The following is a 19,121-nucleotide window of genomic DNA, read 5'->3' as shown; positions in this document are numbered from 1 at the left end:
CCTTGAAAAAAATTCAAGATCAGAGCTCGACAGACTTTTTCTTCTCTCACCGGGCCCAGCGGACGGGTAAGATGCGGTCAAGATGCAAGGAAAATGTCTGTTGTAGGTGTTCTCGACTCGTGCGGGATGGGTCAAGCAGACAAGGGGAGAGCCTGCAGACGTTGGTTGATCTCTTTACCATGGGGGAAGACTGCATCCAATTAGAAAAGAATCAGAAACCGGAGCTTAGACTGCGATATATCCACAAGCTAGGCGATGCCGCCATGTATGTTCCGCAACCGATGAGTGACAAAGAGTTGTGTTTTTAGTTAAAGAAAGCTCAGCACGGGCTGAACCCGACAGCCGGGTAGGTATGGTGATGGTGCTACTTGTGCTCAGGACGTTGGGTACGACTCGACCAAACTGAAAACGCCCAACTAACTGGTTGCATCGAGTGCCGAGTGTCGAGTGTCGAGTCGGATCAGGTCTGTACGACATCGGGGGCCTTGGTCGCTTTGCCCCGTTGCAGCTTGCGTTGCGTGCCCTAGGCCCTGGCTATGTTGCGCAGTACCTTGACTAGCCAGGGAATAAGTCTCCCACGGGGTGTCGGTGGACTTGGCCATTGGGCCATCGGTACGGAGTAGAGAACTAGAACATGTCGTAGATGGATTGCTCGATGAAAGACGGCCGGGTCAGCAACGTCCAGGGGATATCGGGTTTCTGTTCTTGCTAAGAGATGAGGTCAGCTTTCGGGTCTTGACAGATTGTATCCGTTTGTTCGACTCCGTTCGGACCTGACTGGAGGCACTTGAGATAAAGTAAAGAGTCCCCACTGGCTTTCCCGGTGGCTAGTGACGATATGATGGCATGCGTCAACGAGAGAGCAAGGTATGATTGGTTCTGCCGGGACCTCTCAGTAAGGCAAGCCGGTGTGGTGGACTTGGGTCGTGAGGTCTTGGGGGATCCTTCAGATGGAAATTCTCACAGGGTATGGAGTATCGCACGCCAATTCATGGCCATGAAGGTGAGGAAAAGTGTCTTAGCTGATGGCAAACGGCAGGGGTTACGAGTGAAGAGGGGGGGGGGGGGGGAGACTGCGATCTGAGCTTCTTATCGATAAAGGTAGATTGGACAGTGATTATCTTATCTCAGAGGCACCTCCCAGTTCATTTTTATGGAATGGAAATGCTTGAATGCGCCCAGAACGGGCTTGGAAGACGAGCCCAGTCAGTTGTGAAATGTCTCGATGCCAGCCAGGCACATGAAAAAGGCTGCAATGTGTATGAGTCGATATGACTGCATGCGATAAAAGCTTCATTACTGGCTATTTGACGGATAGTGTTTGTTGGCGATTTGATTCACTCGTAACTAGGTGGTACCTTGGTTTGTAAGGTCTTGCTTAATACAGAGGCGATGTTTCCGTACCTTACATAATGTGTAGTTCGTACATACAGGTGGTCAAAGGAACCCTTGGAAGGATGGAGAGCAATAGGTATCATGATGGTCTACAGGCTGAGATGGCATCTTCATCTCATGTCGCTCAGACAAACCGGAGGCACGGTAATCATCAAGGTGAGGTCTTGTCTCTTTGGGTCTCTAGAGACTCATTAACATGACTGAGATGATTTGACTGTTCTTCATCGATTGTTCTCTCTCAGTCGCTTTCCCCTCCCTCACCCCGGTTCCGAACTCCATGTTCCACCCCCACCATCTGCCGTCACCAATTGCGGTCGGCGACTCGGTCGCATCAGCTGCTTGTCGCATTCAAGTTCTCTCCCGCCGTGTTGCGCCCAACAACCCCATCAATGACGTCCTCAGCTCCTTGTAGTGCGGATTCGGGCCAAGGTACCTTGCTTCACCTCACCTTTGCGCTGTTCGACGTGTATGTACACATACACACAGAGAGAGAGAGAGAGGGCCCTGATTGATTCAATCAATTCCTTACCTTCATTGCCGCAACTCTCGACTTTCGACTCGAACTGAGACGCCACTTCTCTGATTGCCCTGTTCCATTCCCCGCCATCCGTCCATCCATCCATCCCATTGCCTTGTGCATCCCATCAACCCCCATCCCATCCCATCCCATCCTGCCCCCCTCTGTATCCGCATCACCTCGCTCGACCTCGCCGTGTCTTGCACCTTCTTCCCGGTTCTTACCTACCTTAGTAGCCACCTTCCTGCGTTGGCTCACCCTCAGCAATACCTTGCCTCCTCCAATCAGAGCTTCGTGCCTTGCCTTGCAGATACCTCACCATCACCCCAATCCCGCCAACCTCCTCTACCTCTATCTAACACGACAGATACCTAATTACCACCCTTTACATGAACGCCAGCTGCCAGCGTCACCCCGACTACCGAACCTCGTTATCTTCCGGTCGCTCCCCATATCATCCAAGCTCAGACCACGCCTACCCGTACCTAAAGACTTCGTATCGCGATCGGTCTTGCTCGACTCATCCCCAGCTGTCCGTTTTCTCTCGACACTGCACGCTGTCCACATACACTACAGGGAATAATCCAAAGTTGCACTCCATATTTCTACCAATCACCCGCGCTCCTGCTTCACCCGCTCGCGCCTTCCGTCTTGGCCACCTAGGCGCAACAACATCACCGCCCTCCGGATTTCATTCAGCTCGATTCACCAACACAACCACGAACAATAACAGCAGCGAGACTACCTTGGCTTTCCTCACGAGGACGCAATCGCCTGATCACGTCGCAACCACGAGCCACAAGCCATAACCAAACACTCCACTTGGCTCTCGAGAACACCACAATCACGACAACCGTCGACGTTAGGATATCGCGCAAGTCTAAGGGTCCCCAAACACAAACGACCCTGTCGCATCCCATCTCAACACAGCGCAACACATCTGATGAATCGCTGTCGCAGACCCGCGTGCTGCTAGTAACTGGACGCACCTTAGATCCAGTTACACACTTTCTCTTTGCTCCTCCGTGGAGCCTGTCGCCACGCTCTCGGTCGCCATCGCACATCGACGCTGCCGCTGCGCCCCTCTCGCAAAATCCCGCTCGTCATTTTTGGTCTTCACTCCCCCGCCTCGACCTCTCCGGCTCGTGTCTCTTGACCTTCTCTCTCACCCCACCAAACTACTGCCAACGACCGGCAGCCCGACTTGTTCGACTGTCATCTTCTCGCGGGGACTACCTGCATCGACTGTCAAGTTGTCTGATATTATACCAATCGAGGCGCGAGGCTAGCCATCACAGACGGGAATAGCGGATTGACACTGCGCACAGCTGCTTCAAGTCGCTGCGCTGCAATCGGACACCCGGGCTTAGTCTGCTCACCACAGGACGAAGCATCACCAATCCAAGGCCGTCACAGCGGCGCGCACCGCCGCCCTCGAACTGCCAGTCTGGACCCTCGAGCTCGACTTATCCCCCCAACTTGTCCCCCACACTACCCGACCCGGACGACACCTCGCATTCCAGCTTGCACATTCCACACAGCCCATCATGAACGGCACTCAACAGACCCAAGACGCTGTCGCACAAGAGCCATTGCAGCCAGCAGCCGCCAATGCTAATGCTGCTGCGAACGCCAATGGTTCGTCGACGGCGGCTAAGAAGCGCAAGAAGGAGAGCCTGAAGCCCATTATTACCACCGAGACACCACCGTAAGTTTGACCAAGAAAAATTTCCTTTTCTTTTCTTGTCTTGTGCTTTGCTCTGCCTTGCACTCTTCATGCCGCATTGTTGTTTTATTTCCGTTACCGTTGATGGCGGGGAAGTTGCAAATTGCTGTTTTTCATTACCTCAATTTTGTTGCCATTTAGCGCCCCAAGCTTCGTTTACACAGGACATTATCGCCCTTTCAACATCCTCCACCATCCACACTGTTACCCCTCTATCCTGTCTTAAAAGCGCCGCGCCCGGTGCCGCACGTTCTTCCCTGCGCTCCATCCGTATGGCGGGGCGAAGTACGGGGGGCCAAGCAACACAGACCAGGCGAGTTTGAGCCTGTCAAGTCCGACAGGCCCTGTCCAAGTCCAATTCAGTCCAGTCCAGTCCAGTCCGGTTCAGTTCAGTTCATATCCAGTTCAGTTCGGCCCAGTCCGATTTGGCACACAGCACAGCGAAAGCAGAGGGCAGTGTCCAGTCAATGTGCCCAGCACCGCGCCGCGCAGTTTGTCTCACACCCGGGCATCTGGACATATGCAGAGCAACGGACCGCCTTCGAAAGATGCTGCGACAGCACTGTCAAAGACGTGGAAGAAGAGCACGATGAGACGACAGACAACGAATGGATGCTCAGGGGGTCCATCCAGTGGGACCAACGCTGATACCCGACGACATGGTGGCTCTGGATTGGATGTTACCGTCGCCGTTGCACAGGGAAGCCATTGGCCGAACCCAAGATGGACGTTTGTTTGGCGCGCTGAACGTCAGCCAGAAAGAATGGACGGCTCCTCCACACCGCAGATATTACGGGTCGCCAGCTGTCGCCACCACCGCCCGGTAGCTCAGCAGCAGCAGCGTCAGCAGCAGCATCACCACAACCCTAGAAGCGTAGCAAGCACTTGGAAGTTGGCGGTGCATGTTGTTGATATGCCTCGTACTGCGCTCCGCCTGTGCGACGGCAGATACCGGAACGTTTTGGAGGAGAGATGGCCAAGACTGCGCTCCATGCTGCGCAAAGCATCATACTTAGTGGTGGTGGTGGCATGTTGGCATGTTGGCATACTAGGTGCGCCGACCGGCGCGGGAACGTTTCTGGCGCCACCACTTTGACGAGCGAGACATGACCGTCACCGTCATCGGTCATCTTCAACAGGACTAACTGGACTCAACTGAACTGGACTGGTTTGGCCTGCTTTGCATTTGACAGACGCACTTGACTGTGAATATTCACTGTTGGAGACTAGAGGTCGGCATACCAAGCTGGTATCATCCTCACATGGTGGTCTGAGAGAGGTATCACGAATCCTCAACTCGCTCACCCAACACCCCAACTACCAAGTTGTGGCTTGGGGGTAGGTGCAGGCGCGGTAAAGGTATCCCAGTGCCATGCTTGCTTGCTTGTTGGTGGCACTGGCAGGTTGTTGTTGCTGCTGCTGCTGACGCGACTGCGAATACAACCTGAACCCGACGGGAGGACGATCTGCTCTGGCTTTGAGGTGGGCAGTCCCCGCTGACCCTCACCGTCCACCCTGACCCTGAGGTGACGCTACCCGACCCTGGCCCAAGTGGCCCAGGCCTGGGATTCTTATTGCGTCGCCAGACCACCTTCTGACCCCCCGTTCCTGGCCTGCTGTTCCCGCCCGTTCTCCTCACTCACATCACTGACCCCTCCTCTCCTCTCATTACCTGCTTTTTTCTTGCTACCTTACCGACTGGGGGTGCCCTTTCTGTGCCTTATCCGTCCAGAGTGTCCCGCTTCCAGTGCCTTTTAGTTGGGGATACCGGAGACAGAGAGAGAGAGTGTGTGTGTGTGAGAAAGAGAGAGGAACACAGAACACACAAGAAACGAGCAGCAGCACCAACGGCACGCACGCATTGTATCTTCCCTACGTACCTGCCTTACGGATACCTGCCTCTTTAAAAAAAAAAAACCTTCTTTGCTCACTACCTACCTACCTTATCGGCCTTAACCACGCTGGCCTGCTGTTCTTATTTTTTATTTGCCTTTTTTCTTGCTGGCTGAACACATCCCGCGCCTCACCCGCCGCCTCGCCTCGCCTCGACCGCTTTCCACCTACCATCCTTTCCCTCCCATCCATCTTCCCTTTTCAACCTTTTCTTTATCCACCCTAGTCGGCCTTCGACTGGACTTGCCGCTGTCACTTCATTCTACCTTTTCACTTTCCCATGTTGTGAACGGCACCAGTTTCGCACTGGATCTTGTCCTGGCTATCATTTCTGCCAAATTTCCCTTTTTCCCGCTTGTTGTTTCGATCTTTCCCATCGCTCGGTCCTCGGCTTGTTCGATCCTCTTTTTCGATCCATTCCTTTCTTTGCTATAGGACTGTTCGCGCCGGATGCGCAATGTTGCAAACATGAGCTTCCTAAAGACAAGGTTTCTGCTCTTCCTTCTCCTCCCGTTGTCGCATTCCGTGGCCCGTCTGGCGGCTGCGAAATCTTTGCCCACCGACCTGCTATTCTCCACCCCCGCCATTTCAATCACAGACACGACGCCGCTTGTTGCCAATTTGCGCGCCATGACCTGAACCACTGCTACACAGACTGGCACTTGCGACATTGAAGCTAACTCCTTTTCCTCTGATAGAACCCATCAATTGTCCGCTGCCATGCAGAACTCGCCGACTTCGACATCATCAGGCGAAGACCCCGCCGAGAACACAGCCGATGAGGAGGATTCCGAGGATTACTGCAAGGGCGGCTACCACCCCGTCCAGATTGGTGAAAAGTTCAAGGACGGAAAGTACACCATCGTGCGCAAGCTTGGATGGGGCCATTTCTCCACCGTCTGGCTTTCTAGAGACAACAACTCTGGCAAGCATGTCGCCTTGAAGGTTGTTCGCTCTGCCGCGCACTACACCGAGACCGCCATCGACGAAATCAAGCTCCTCAACAAGATTGTCCAGGCCAAGCCAGACCACCCCGGCCGCAAGCATGTGGTCAGCTTGCTCGACTCCTTTGAACACAAAGGTCCCAACGGCACACACGTCTGCATGGTGTTCGAAGTTTTGGGCGAGAACCTCTTGGGTCTCATTAAGAAATGGAATCACCGAGGTATCCCTACGGCTTTGGTCAAGCAAATCACGAAGCAAGTGCTGCTCGGCCTCGACTACCTACATCGCGAATGTGGCATCATCCACACCGATTTGAAGCCCGAGAACGTCCTCATCGAAATTGGTGACGTTGAACAGATTGTCAAGAAGGTCGTTAAGAGCGAACCTGGCGACAAAGAGAACAACAGAAACGGTCGCAGGAGGAGACGCACTCTCATCACAGGCAGCCAGCCGCTACCGTCTCCTCTGAATGCTAGCTTCAACCACAACAACCTCTTCCCTAGCACCAACTCCAGCCTCAGCCAAGTGCTACACGAAGGTACGCGCCCCCTCTCAACACCGCCACTTCGTTCAAAACGGGCCTATCGCCCCACGGACTCTTCTACTCCCATCACGTTCTGCTTAGCGACCGCATGCTGACTCTTGCTGCGATTTTAGATGGCAAGACATCTAGCAACGCTTCCCCCAAGCGCGACGCTGACCAAAAGACGCGCGAAAAGACAGCGTGAGCATTACCCCACCAGGCCAAATAGTGGAAGAGGTTCATCTGATACTGACCGCTCTTTCTCACCACAGTGATCTCCTCACAAAGGAAGTTTCCGGCATTTCACTCGACAAGACCAACTCACCATCTTCAGGGGATAAGCGCAAGGCGGATGATGCGCATGCATTCGATGTTATCAGCGTCAAGATTGCGGATTTGGGCAACGCCTGTTGGGTCAACCACCACTTTACCAATGATATCCAGACCCGGCAGTATCGGTCGCCTGAGGTCATTCTGGGCGCGAAATGGGGCGCCAGTACCGATGTTTGGAGTATGGCAGCAATGGTAAGCATAACCTACTCAGTGCTATACCCATCTGGGTCGCAGCAGGTACTTTTGATCTTTTCCATCTAACGATAAACTCTCAGGTTTTCGAACTCATCACAGGAGATTACCTCTTTGACCCTCAATCCGGAACCAAGTATGGAAAGGACGACGACCACATTGCACAGATTATCGAGCTTTTGGGACCCTTTCCCAAGTCACTTTGCCTGTCTGGCAAGTGGTCCCAAGAGATTTTCAACCGAAAAGGCGAACTGCGAAATATTCACCGCTTGCGCCACTGGGCTCTGACAGACGTCCTCCGTGAGAAATATCATTTCAAAGAGGAGGAGGGAAAGCGCATTGCCGATTTCCTCACGCCCATGCTTGAGCTGGTACCTGAGAAGCGTGCCAATGCTGGAGGTATGGCTGGGCATGTGTGGCTCGACGACACGCCGGGAATGAAGGGTGTGCGAATCAATGGGCTCGAGGTTGGCAGCCGAGGCGAGGGCATCGATGGCTGGGCGACTGAGGTGCGGAAACGGTAGGGAGAGTCAGAAACGATGACCGCTTTGAATGCAGGGGTGCCACCAAAGATATTAACGTAATTTATTTGAACGGTCACGGGCTCCCACTCCCCCTGCATTGCATCATCAGCATTTCTGCATCTTTGTCGCCAGCGTTGTTGTACCCTGACTTTGGCTTGATGTTCGCAACCTTTTTATAGCACAATGCGCGAGGTTCCGCTCCTTGCAAGTGCCTAACACAGAAGCGCTTTGTTCGCTGCTATACACCCAAAACTTACAACTTGATGAAAGTACTGCAATTGACAGAGGGGAAGGAGAGGATGATGATCCAGGGAGGAGGTAAAGAAGGAAGGAAAGGAGAGGAAAGCAAAGGAAAATGGAAGGCAATGGGGGGATGCATATAAGGGATGGAGAAAGCCAGGCCATAAGTAGTGAAGCATAAACAGAGTTTGACGGTTTCTGTCAGACACAATGAATAGAATCTAGGAGAATAGGAAAGGATGGGACAAATGGGAAGCTCTTACCCTACAATGAACATACATGATTTGTGTGCCGCGAACCATTGTCGGGTTTCCTTTTTTTTTTTTCCAACAAGTAATGTGTGCCTCGAACGCACGCCTGTGATTTGTAAGTGCTATCTTGATGATGGATGTACTCTGATGGAGAAGGAGACGGAGAGAGACGTATGTTCAATGGAAGGAGGTGATGCGATGTTCAGAGGCAGTCGCATGGGCGTTCCTTTCCTTCATCTTGCTTCAATGCGCTGGATCCTGGTACCTGGATGAACTTCAATGTGAGCCACGCCACACCCTTCTTGACGTATACCTACTTTCGTGCAGGGCGTGAACAGAACTACCTGGTGATGTCACACAATGCCAGAATCGGAAAAAACTTAAGGCCTCTTCACTCGGTTCCTTGAAATGTTTGCATTCTTGTTCTCTCGATTCCTAAAAAATCTCTTGCTTGTCACAGCCCTCGTCCCCGGAACGCCAGTTTGATGCTCAAATAATACAAGTGTTGAGCTCTTCTTTTTCATCAAGCCCAGTGAAGGAAAATCATCGCCCCTCTCCCGGGAGCCCATGTTGGCTAATCTCCAGCCTATCCTGGCAGCTACCATGCCTTCTTTGTTGCCTTACCGCTTCTTGCGGTTCTGAGTCATCTTTCGGAACGCCTCTAGACCACCAGCACCGATGGGACGATGCTCGGGCGCCCGCGAGACATCGTAGGTGCTCTTGGGCGCGATGGTGTAGCTGTCGGGGAGACCGCCGGGACGGGCACGGTTCGACGTGGCGACGGGTGCGAGCATGGCCTCGCGCTCCAATTCTCTGGCGGATTGGGACGGGCGCTGCGTGAGGGTGAACTGGGAACTTCCAGCCTGGCGCTGGGACATCTTGAGAGCTCTGGAGTGACATTGTTAGCATTGTAAGTAGAAGGCGATTCATGATTATGACGTACTCATAGTCGAACTCGCGCGTCTCAACGTGGCGCTTCTTGTAGTCGTCGGTCCGCTTGAGGATCGGTCGGCTCCAATCACCCAGAAGACGCTCGGCCATGCGCTTGATGCTGGGTTCAGGTCTCTTGGATCGGGTGTAAAAGTAGACAACCTTTCCGATGCCACTGCTCAGCAAAGTCTCCTTCTCAATGGGGAGTCTGATAAGAGTAGTGAAAATATCGCGCTGGATATTGTATGCCGGAAGACTGCCGTCATTCAAAGGTTCGAGGAAGAACTTGACGTGCTGAAGGAAGTTGGTATCGGGATCGAGGATGGCGTGCTGGATGTTGTTCCTGTTCAGGAGACCGGTCACTGATGGTAAGAGCTTCAGCTTGTGAACGGCTGGCTGGCCAGCCTCGCGCGCCGTGTTGTCAGCTTCGCAAGCCTTCTCCATGGCAACCTTGAGATCGGCAATCTCCTCGTCGATTTCGTCCTCGAGGTCCTGCATTGTCCACCGTTAGCTAGCACTCCCAAGACCGCAAATAACGCGATGGCACCCACAATCTCGTCCTTCTTCTTCTTGCGCTTGGCCGGTCCCTTCATGGCCGCGTCTAACGCCCGATCAATCGCTCTCCGTCTGCGCTCCTCGGGGCTGAGATGGGACTCGTCATCAATCTCAGGCTCGGCAGGCTTGCTGGGCCGTGGCTTCCTCTCGCCGGCATCGGCCTGGCGTCTCGACTTTCTGGCCGGGCCTCTCGAATCGATATCCATATCACCAGAGACTTCGTCATCGCGTGATCTCTTCTCTCGGCGTCCTTCTTTAGGCTTCTTCGCTTTTGCGCCATCGGCAATCTTGCGCTTCGACGCCTTGAGCGTCTTGGCCACATCTTCATCAACAGCTACTGGGCGATCCTCAATATTTGCCGTCTCTGGGTCGTAGTCCTCGAACTGATCCTCGTCGATTTCTGAGAGCAAGTCGTCGTCGGAGACGTTGGCGGCATCCTCGCGGCGCTCATCATCGCGGTCGGGCGCCGGAGACTCGGGGAGGGATTCGATATCCGACATTGTGGCTGATTCAGATGCGCGCACGCTATGGAGGAGTATTCGAAGCGCGACTCTGGGGGTTGGTGAGTGAGGATTAGGTTGGATTCAATGAATGGAGAGTGTAAAAAGAGCCGCCTTGCCTCGCCGTCGTCGCCCTTCGATTTTCCGATGGCCCAAGCTCAAGTAGTAAAGAGACTGGGAAGGTGTCACCAGCCACAGGGTGCCCAAATAGTGGACCACCGTCTCTGCTCAGCTGTGGCTAGTGCACGAAGATGCTCTTGGCTCACGTCGGTACGTACTCCACAAAGTCCCAAAGAGCTAAGATCGAAGCCACCGGGAGGTTCCGTTGCCTGAGGCACGGTTTGTTTACTTTGATTTCTAGAACTGTGGTTTGTTCTTGACAGCAGCTACCTCAGAATATTTCGACCCTTGGCCGCCACCCCCGGACCGATCGCGACGAGAGCTGCTAGGCACTTCCCACCCACATCACCACTTCACTTTGTCTTCCCAGATTGTCGCATGCAAAGAAGTTCACAATGGATCGCCGAACCTACGAAAGTCCCATGGAATGGGAATATCAGGACCGAGGTCCCCTAGATGCGACCAGTCCATTTTCCCACGTTGCGAGAAGTAGCAATCAGAATAGTGAGCTCACACCCCAGTCACGATATCCCAACCATCGTCATAGGTCATCCGCTGGCCTCTATTTCGAGAATGTTTACTGACTTTCCTGCCTTTACTCAGTCTTCAACTCGCCCAACAAATTTGCCACAAGCTCCAAGCCGAACCCATTCTCCGGCCCATCCAAGCCGAACCTCTTTGCGAACACCCCATCTAAGCCGCTTCCAGCTTTACCACAGACGTCTCTCTTCTCGCCTCGAATACAAAGTAGCAACACCGCGCCGCCATTCCGAAACCCTGCCTTCACTACCCCGCGCAAACCGTTCGACGAGAGCGCCTTTTCGGAAGCTTCAGGCGCAGAGACTAGCCCCGCCTTGACGGAAAATTCGGAATTTCCAGACGACACGCCCGACGTCGATCGATTCGGCGACATGAACATGGGCACCATCACTCCGTCCAAGGTCAACAAGAACCTTCGCTACGGTAAGGCTGGCCTTCAGTCATTGAAGCGCCATGTGCCCGGTAAGGGCGAGATCCCCCGAAGTGGACGAGACTACCCCGCTATAAGGAAGCGGAAGCGACACAACATGGACAGGGACGTCGGCAGCGTCCGGTTCCACGGATCACAGGATTGGGATGAGTCGGAGGAGGACTCAGACGACAGTGGATCCCGCTCGGCAGGTGCGCGTGGTGGGAAGGGCAGCAGAAAGACGAAGAAAAACCGCAGCTGGATCAGCAATCTCTTCCACACATTGGAGGAACACCCAAATGCGCCCGAGAATCTCTACCGCTGGATTCAACTTCTGATCAACTGCGCCATTGTATCGGGCTTTGTGTTCGTCTGTTGGACCATGTTCGACTCTGTGAGATCGGATATTCGAAACGCCAACGATGCAGCTCGATTGGACATCGAGAACAGGATCACTCAGTGCCGGACGGAATACACTCTGAATGAGTGCATCAAAAAGGACCGTCCTGCTCTGAAGGCCATGTGCGATGAGTGGGCCGAGTGTATGATTCAGGACTCATCAGCCATCATGAGAGTTAGGGTCACGGTTAAGCAAATCGCCGAAATTCTCAACGAATTTGCTGGTGCCATGCAGATGAAGGCTTGGGTAAGCAATATCTCCTACTACTATCTTATGGCAACCCAGCTAACAGTCACAGCTCTTCTTCTTTGGCGTGGTCTTCCTCAGCATCATTGCCAACAATCTTGCTCTGGGTCGCATGGCGAATAATGCCGGCCCATCCCGCCCTACGCCATCACATCGCGCTTCGTCTGGCATGGCTCCCGAGCCATCAGTGATACCGGAACCCTCTCAGGCGTACATGTGGGTTCCCGTCCAGACGCCATCGCACCGCCGACACCTGCAGTATGACAACGATGACACCGATACCGACGGTGCATCGCCGCCAAAGATGAAGGCGATCATGCCGCCTCAGACTCCTTCAGGGCGCCGTAGCCCAAGCAAGGGTGATCGCGATCGCCTGCGAAGCCCCACGAAATACGGACGAGCCCTGAGCCCCGTCAAGGGTTACTGAGACAGCAGAAGTAGGCTTACAATGAGGCTCTCAAGGATGTTTACTGTCCTACAGAGGAGTGAGCGCAAATAGCAAAACAGGGGTACACACAATGCATGGGATTGGAGTTGCAAGGTTTAATTGTATAAAGTACATATTCAGGAACAAGGTTTTGGGGGCCAGATGCGGCGTCATCTGGAGGCTCGGGACGAGATGGGGTGGGCTTCGGCTACTGCGTCCACTGGCGATCAGGATACGTTGTTTTGCAAACACACAGAGACTCGCGGGAACTTGATCCTTGCGACTCCTCACAATGCTAAAAAGTTCATTTGTCAATATTCTTCATTGTACGACCGCAAAGGCCGCATTTACTACCTACACCGAGCCCAGCTTACCGTTCGGTAAGGTACATGAGCAAGAAATCTGTATGGAGCAGCTTAGGACTTGCTCTTATCGATAATCGGGCTAGGCCCAGTTCGATATTATGACGTCAAAGAAATGGCCTTTGGCGGAGAATTCGGCCTTGTCAAAATTTGTCCCCACTTCCAACAGACAGGACCATTCGAATTGGGGATCCCTGAATCGCGGCATCGCATTCTTTTCCAGCGCTGAAGCGGAGGAAACCCGAGTTTTTGAGGCTGAACTGCTGAAGCCTCGTAAGAATTCTCAAGGCATCTGTCCGCGGCAGATCTCAACATGACCATAACTGACTGTCCGGTAGCTACCTGTTTCATATACCTCATCCTTAGAAAGAGCGCATCCAGCTCATGCGACGGAGTATATTCCGTCACCCCTGAGCTTTGCCACCCCGAAGCATCACCTACCTGTTGGACCCCCAAAAGCTGCCCTGTTTTCGGCAGAGACACTCGCTTCCGATCAAGTTGGGGAAGTTAGAATCTGTCTCGGAGAAGAGGGGTTGGGGAGCAAACGCCGTGGAATGTTCGGCGACGATAGAGCGCGTGGGCAAGTGAACGAGCTAAGCGTTGGTCGCACAAGCCACGATGTCGCGAGCCTTTGCGCACGGCATAGGCGGGATGCTTAGTGTGGCTTAATTCTTTCTTCCGGAAGTGTACTGTATTCCCGTCTCTTCGAAACGCCTCAGCATGGCGCATGTTCGGGCTGGGACTTGGGTCTCGTTCAACCGTTCAGCCCATATGTGCCCGGGACCCGGGATTGCCAGACAAGGAGCTCCATGTCATCTTGTCCTCACTGTTCTCTCTTTTCACGCGTGGATATATGTCTACGTAAGGCCCCGGAGCAAAACTATACAAGACCAAAGGCCTCGTTGTCTATTGGCGCGGGGGCAGCAAAAACCTAATTCTCTTCACACTTCAGACTGCTCCAGTCGGAAGAATCCATCCATCCACAACTAGCCTCGGGACGCCTAGGTAATCACGATGAGAGATATGCCAGGACACCGTCGTATCGGAGCTCCAACTTGGCAACCACCTCAGGTACCTCTGCTCTAGTGGGCAAGGGAAACCCCTGACGCAGTGAGGGTCGCCGACCAGGGTTTTTGCTAGAACGCGTTATGCTCGATGCCCCATAATCGCAGTTCAGCATCGCCAGAGTGGACTACGGCGGAGGAAAAGTTCCAGCCCGGTCTGAGATCGTGATATCGGTCTCGAGGAACCCCTTGAGGAACCCCTCGTGCTGCAGAGCCTGGAGTTGTCAAGGCTCGAGGTACCCGAAGCATCACAATCTCACTTTGAAGTAGGTCCTCACGCAATGAGATGGTGTCTGAGTTGGGGAACTCTGGCTTCCAGAAGGGTCGACTGCCGGGCTCAGAAGCAGCCAAATCAGGATGACCTACGGCTCTCCTCTGGTAGCGGCAGCAAGCTAATGTGCGTTAGCCTGTCGGATCGCCAGTTGAGGTAAGGTACACGTAGAAAACGGAAGAGATATACGGGCACCTTATCCATAATACGGTATTGCCTTGAGGCTTGGACTGAGAACCTGCGAAAAGTACGCTTTACTGGCGCTCGGACTTGTTGACGGGCAGAGTGACGTAGTGCCGCTTATCTGAAAAGAACCATCGCAACTTGCTTGGCTTTGTGCTTCTTGAGATGAAATATTTTCGGGTCATGAAGGGTATCGGGGTCTTAATATAAAGTGACGAAGATGAGAATAAGCAAGAGAGCCACATCGTGGATGCTTACTATTCAGGGGCGGTAAGGTAAATTGGCTGCATGAAGCTCAATCCTCACCCTTACCAATCGAAGCTCCGCGTATCTTACCTTACTTGCTTACCTCAATGCGTGTGCCTTGCTTGCCTTTGTCACCGCTAGCCAGTCATTTCCAAGAGTACAGAAAGAAAGATAGGTACTCGATTCAGCTGAAAAGAAGCCAGTCTCAACTTCTTTCAGGTTTGCCTGAGGCGTCCCAGCCCTGCCTTGGAAGCAAAAAAGTTTCACCTACCCCTCGCGCCTCAGACGGGAGTACCGTACAATTTCAGGTAGCTGGACCTTGCGCGGCTGGAGGCCCGGGAATCTGGGGAAGGAGCTGCCCTGTCACGTATCCGTACCTCCTCCTTCCCAAGGAGCGAGGACCAAGGCCAAGGTAAGGAAGGTACTTCACCTGACGTTCCGTGCTTCCTTCCTTCCCTTTCCAAGATTCCTCAGTCTGTATTCGTAAGATACCTCCTCCGTAAGGAATACCTGCCTTAATTACGGGATTGCATCTTGTGTGTCTGTGCTTCATCTACCGTCTTTTCCTCCTTCCGTCGTCTCGTCCGTCTTCTCTGACTGGGGACCCGACCTGGCCGTTCGCTGCACACTGCCATCCTTTCCCGCCTTTTCCACCACCTGTTTCTTTCCATCACGGGCTGCCCAATTTTTGCGCTCCCTGCCTCCCATTCTCTCCAGTCACTCACCACCCGCGCCATTTCCCACGGGCCCAATGACATCCTAACGGTTGGCGCGCAAGAATTCTCAAGTGCTACTTACATTTGCTCCACAGGATAATTGCATATCCAATTGTACACCGAGCGCATGGTTCGATAGCAAGTGCCTTTACCAAAGAGGGGCAGTTCTCGCTGTCAACCTGCCGTCCTCCCGTCTCTTGACACCGCTCGCTTGTCCGCCGCTCGACGACAACGATAGCACCCACGGCTAGCCAAGGTCAATTCACCTGCTGCGCAATCCGGCCTTTCGTGGTCACCTCCCGCGACCTGTCCGATTCTCACGCGGGACGCCTTTCCTGCGCGCGCCTCCTCCTCAGCTCTATACCTAGCGCGATCCATCCAGACACTCAACGTAGCTACTGGGTGGCACTTTCCCTAGGCCATACCTGTCCGAAGGTTTCTGTTCTTTTCTCGGATCCATGACGACCAGCTCCCGCCTATGAACGGCCTCATTATGTCAATTCACAAACAAAGTCCTAAAAGTCGAGTTCGCCCTGTAGACTCGGCTCGAGCCTACAACCAGTCAACCTGAAGCGCTCAATTCCTGCCGATATGGAGGAGGCACCCGATAGCCAACAGCAGCCACAACCCGCTGCCGGCTCTGCTTCCTCCGCGGGGGCACCACCTGCAACCGCTTCCTCTTCAACCTCCGCTCCTCACAATGCGCCTACGCCGTCAAGCAGCTCCAGTGCTGCTAACCTGCAAAAGAGGAAGAGGGGCCTAGGAGTGGTCACGCCCAATGCTTGTACCGAGTGTCGCAAAAAGCGAGCAAAAGTAAGCCAGCAGCAGATGGTACCCCCGTGCCCGCCTACGCTTTTCTTTGCGCTGACAGTTTTTCGCATAGTGCGACGGGCAAAAACCTTGCGGTCGGTGCAAGGGTCAGAAGGACGTAGAATGTGTCTACGAGGTCCCAGTCCGCCAATCCAAGGAGAATCTCCGAACCGAGCTCGAGAATTTGCGCCAACGCCAGAAAAGTAGCGATCAGGTCATAGCCGCCCTCGTTCGCCCCGATATGTGGGAGGATGTGTTGCAACGATTGCGCAATGGGCAATCGCTTGAATCAGTCTCGGACTGGATAGGCGGTGCTGGTGCTGGTAGTGCAAGGACTTCCTTTGGACGCCCAAACGAACAGTCCAGCGATGCGAGCGCAGGCCCAGGGACTCGGCCAGGTGGATATCCGGCGCCCATCAGAACCAGGAACCTAGGAGATCATGGCTCCGTAGCCATGAGTCCGATCACTGGGCAGTCTGGCTTGCGCCAGGAGATTGATCCGAACAGTCCTTGGCACCCTTCGTCACACAGCCAGAGCACCCGAAGTAACTCTCACCCCGACGCAATGAACTGGAGCGCAGACACCAATAGGCCGCCACAGGGACTGTTCGACACCTGGGCTGAGTCGGCGAGTAACACGGAAGCCTCCGAAGGCGGCTCGAAGCATCAGGGCGCCGACCAGGTGCTAGCCCCGCTAGAATTGCCTGACATGAAGCTGCCCCCCGAAGAATGGACAAACATTACGGAAGATGGTTCGTTGGTCCAACATCTGCTGGCCCTGTACTTCTGTTGGGAGTACCCAACCTTTGCGTCTCTGAGTAAGGAGCATTTCCTCAGAGATTTCCAGAATGGCGTCGAACGCTATTGCTCCCCGATACTCGTCAACGCGCTCTTGGCTCTCGGGTGCCGTTTCTCCAGTAAGCCGAGTACTAGAGCGAATCCCAACGACCCGTACACCTCTGGCGATCACTTTTTCAAAGAAGCACAAAGTCTATTCTACAAGGAGAAAAACCACCACAATCTCACCACCATTCAAGCCCTGGGTATCATGTCTATTCGAGAAGCCAGCTGTGGCAGAGACTCGGAAAGTTGGTACTATGCCGGGCAAAGCATTCGTCTTGCTATCGAGATGGGACTTCATCAGCTCGAGGAAGATGGAGACGATGACGAGTTTGCGGTTCAGGCTGCAACTTTCTGGGGCGCATTCGCTCTCGACCAGTGAGTTTCTTGTATCGAAGTCTGGCATCGTGTCTTGCAACCTGACTGTCTCCCAGTGCGTGGTCTTTAGCGACCGGCTCACTTCCGCAATGTTCCTGCTTTCCTCATCTGCCGCCAAAGCCTGCCATAATAGATGACATAGAAGCCTCTCTTTGGATCCCTTACACTGACGATGGTAAGTCTTTGATAAACTTAGGCAAGGCTTCAGGCTCTCCAAGCGACAGAGGCTCAGGTTCATCGATAGGCGCACCATTGCAGCGGTCCGCCGAGCAGCCATCCAACGTTCGATCTGTTTATAAGTGCTTTTGCGAATTGAGCGAGCTCGTGCACCAAAGCCTCTACGTTTTGCACTCCCCGGGGCGCCCGCTGACCAGCCGTGACCTTCTCGGCATTTATACCCAGTATCTCAATTGGTATGACAAGATACCAGAGGTTCTGAGGCTGGGGCACAACTTCACACCAGCGGTCCTGTTCGCGCAGTAAGTTTGCTCAAAAGAGATACATGGCTGCAACACGTACTAACCGGATATCGCCACAGCATGTACTATCATTTTGCGATCCTACTTCTGTTTCGCCCCCTCATCAAGCTCAAGATCATTGGCTCTAAGCTATTACCCCGAGACGTATGTGGGCAGGCGGCAGATGCCATCCAAGGTCTATTGCGATCTTACTCGCAATTGTACACTCTACGGCGGACGCCATCATTTGTCCCGTACTTTGTACTCACATCAGCCATCATGCATCTAGCCATCGGTGCCACAACCTCTTCTTCACTGCCATTGCAGAAGGCCTTTGAAGGGCCAGGCCAAAACACGGATCCCAATGATCCACCCTCATACCCGCCTCGCGTTGTAGAAGCTATCCAGCAAGGTATTCGGGATCTGGAGGAGATGGCACCGTGCCACCATTTTGCTGAACAGGCGCTGAACATACTACGGTACCTTGCCAAGAAGTGGAACATGGACGTCGATATGGGCGGCGAAGTAGCCTCAGATGCCGAGTACGCACATCTTGTCAGGCCGTACACGAGCAGTCTCAACTTCTTTGCGCCCAACGTCATTGAAGATGACTTCATATGCGCTTGGGGAGGCAGCGCCGATGCAGCTGACGTACCGAACCCGGCGATAGCCATGGGCCTCAAATCCACGGAGCCAGGACAAGCATCAGTTGAGCGGGCGGCCAAGGTGATGGAGAACCCTTTGTTTTGGCCGTTCCCGATGCAGGGACGGCCGATGCTCCCTACTGGAGTTGAGCTCGCAGATGCTGGATTCGAGAGAATCTGATGTGGTCGAATAGAGGACTCGAACAATGCACCAAAACGAGATGCAGTCATATCGAATCCATTCAACTATGAGATGGACCTCTACGTATGAGTGGACTTGGGTCGGGGCCTCGTTCTGCCCGCACAGGAGTTTGGCCTCGGGCAAGGCATTTTGTTTTTGTGATACCCTACTATTTCTATTGGAGACGAAGACGACATGTGCTTCAGAGCAGGCTGTCTCGGGCCCCTTCCATGTACCCGTTGCAGCTATGTTGACGGGCTGTCAGTGTGGCACAACAGTGCCAGGTCGCGGTACTGCGAGGA

The 19,121-nt window shown here is 53.7% G+C and overlaps 6 protein-coding genes across 6 annotated transcripts; 4 read left to right on the top strand and 2 right to left on the bottom strand.

Moving 5' to 3' along the window:
* Nucleotides 1-3,459: 3,459 nt before the first annotated feature.
* Nucleotides 3,460-4,286, top strand: CABS01_03079 (uncharacterized protein; the record flags this gene model as incomplete). Its single annotated transcript, XM_060536456.1, has 3 exons — nt 3,460-3,620; nt 3,868-3,923; nt 4,075-4,286. 3 exons carry the CDS (start codon nt 3,460-3,462, stop codon nt 4,284-4,286), a joined length of 429 nt encoding a protein of 142 aa, XP_060392375.1.
* A 1,695-nt stretch (nt 4,287-5,981) lies between these two features.
* Nucleotides 5,982-8,048, top strand: CABS01_03078 (uncharacterized protein; the record flags this gene model as incomplete). Its single annotated transcript, XM_060536455.1, has 5 exons — nt 5,982-6,056; nt 6,186-7,014; nt 7,134-7,200; nt 7,272-7,524; nt 7,608-8,048. The coding sequence occupies 5 exons, from the start codon at nt 5,982-5,984 to the stop codon at nt 8,046-8,048; spliced, it is 1,665 nt and encodes a 554-aa protein (XP_060392374.1).
* Nucleotides 8,049-8,153: 105 nt separating this feature from the next.
* Nucleotides 8,154-8,453, bottom strand: CABS01_03077 (uncharacterized protein; the record flags this gene model as incomplete). Its single annotated transcript, XM_060536454.1, has 1 exon — nt 8,154-8,453. One exon carries the CDS (start codon nt 8,451-8,453, stop codon nt 8,154-8,156), a length of 300 nt encoding a protein of 99 aa, XP_060392373.1.
* Nucleotides 8,454-9,159: 706 nt separating this feature from the next.
* Nucleotides 9,160-10,524, bottom strand: CABS01_03076 (uncharacterized protein; the record flags this gene model as incomplete). Its single annotated transcript, XM_060536453.1, has 3 exons — nt 9,160-9,427; nt 9,483-9,961; nt 10,021-10,524. The coding sequence occupies 3 exons, from the start codon at nt 10,522-10,524 to the stop codon at nt 9,160-9,162; spliced, it is 1,251 nt and encodes a 416-aa protein (XP_060392372.1).
* Nucleotides 10,525-11,039: 515 nt separating this feature from the next.
* Nucleotides 11,040-12,666, top strand: CABS01_03075 (Di-sulfide bridge nucleocytoplasmic transport domain-containing protein; the record flags this gene model as incomplete). Its single annotated transcript, XM_060536452.1, has 3 exons — nt 11,040-11,148; nt 11,248-12,239; nt 12,292-12,666. The coding sequence occupies 3 exons, from the start codon at nt 11,040-11,042 to the stop codon at nt 12,664-12,666; spliced, it is 1,476 nt and encodes a 491-aa protein (XP_060392371.1).
* A 3,433-nt stretch (nt 12,667-16,099) lies between these two features.
* CABS01_03074 (fungal specific transcription factor) lies at nt 16,100-18,819 on the top strand (the record flags this gene model as incomplete). Its single annotated transcript, XM_060536451.1, has 5 exons — nt 16,100-16,321; nt 16,392-17,536; nt 17,593-17,711; nt 17,781-18,015; nt 18,075-18,819. 5 exons carry the CDS (start codon nt 16,100-16,102, stop codon nt 18,817-18,819), a joined length of 2,466 nt encoding a protein of 821 aa, XP_060392370.1.
* Nucleotides 18,820-19,121: the final 302 nt, after the last annotated feature.

The sequence above is a fragment of the Colletotrichum abscissum genome (assembly GCF_030869225.1).
Source record: "Colletotrichum abscissum strain IMI 504890 chromosome Unknown Scaffold_6.1, whole genome shotgun sequence".
Taxonomy (NCBI): Eukaryota; Fungi; Ascomycota; class Sordariomycetes; order Glomerellales; family Glomerellaceae; genus Colletotrichum; species Colletotrichum abscissum.
The sequence above is the reverse complement of the archived record's forward strand: the minus strand, read 5'-3'. Positions and strand labels throughout refer to the sequence as shown.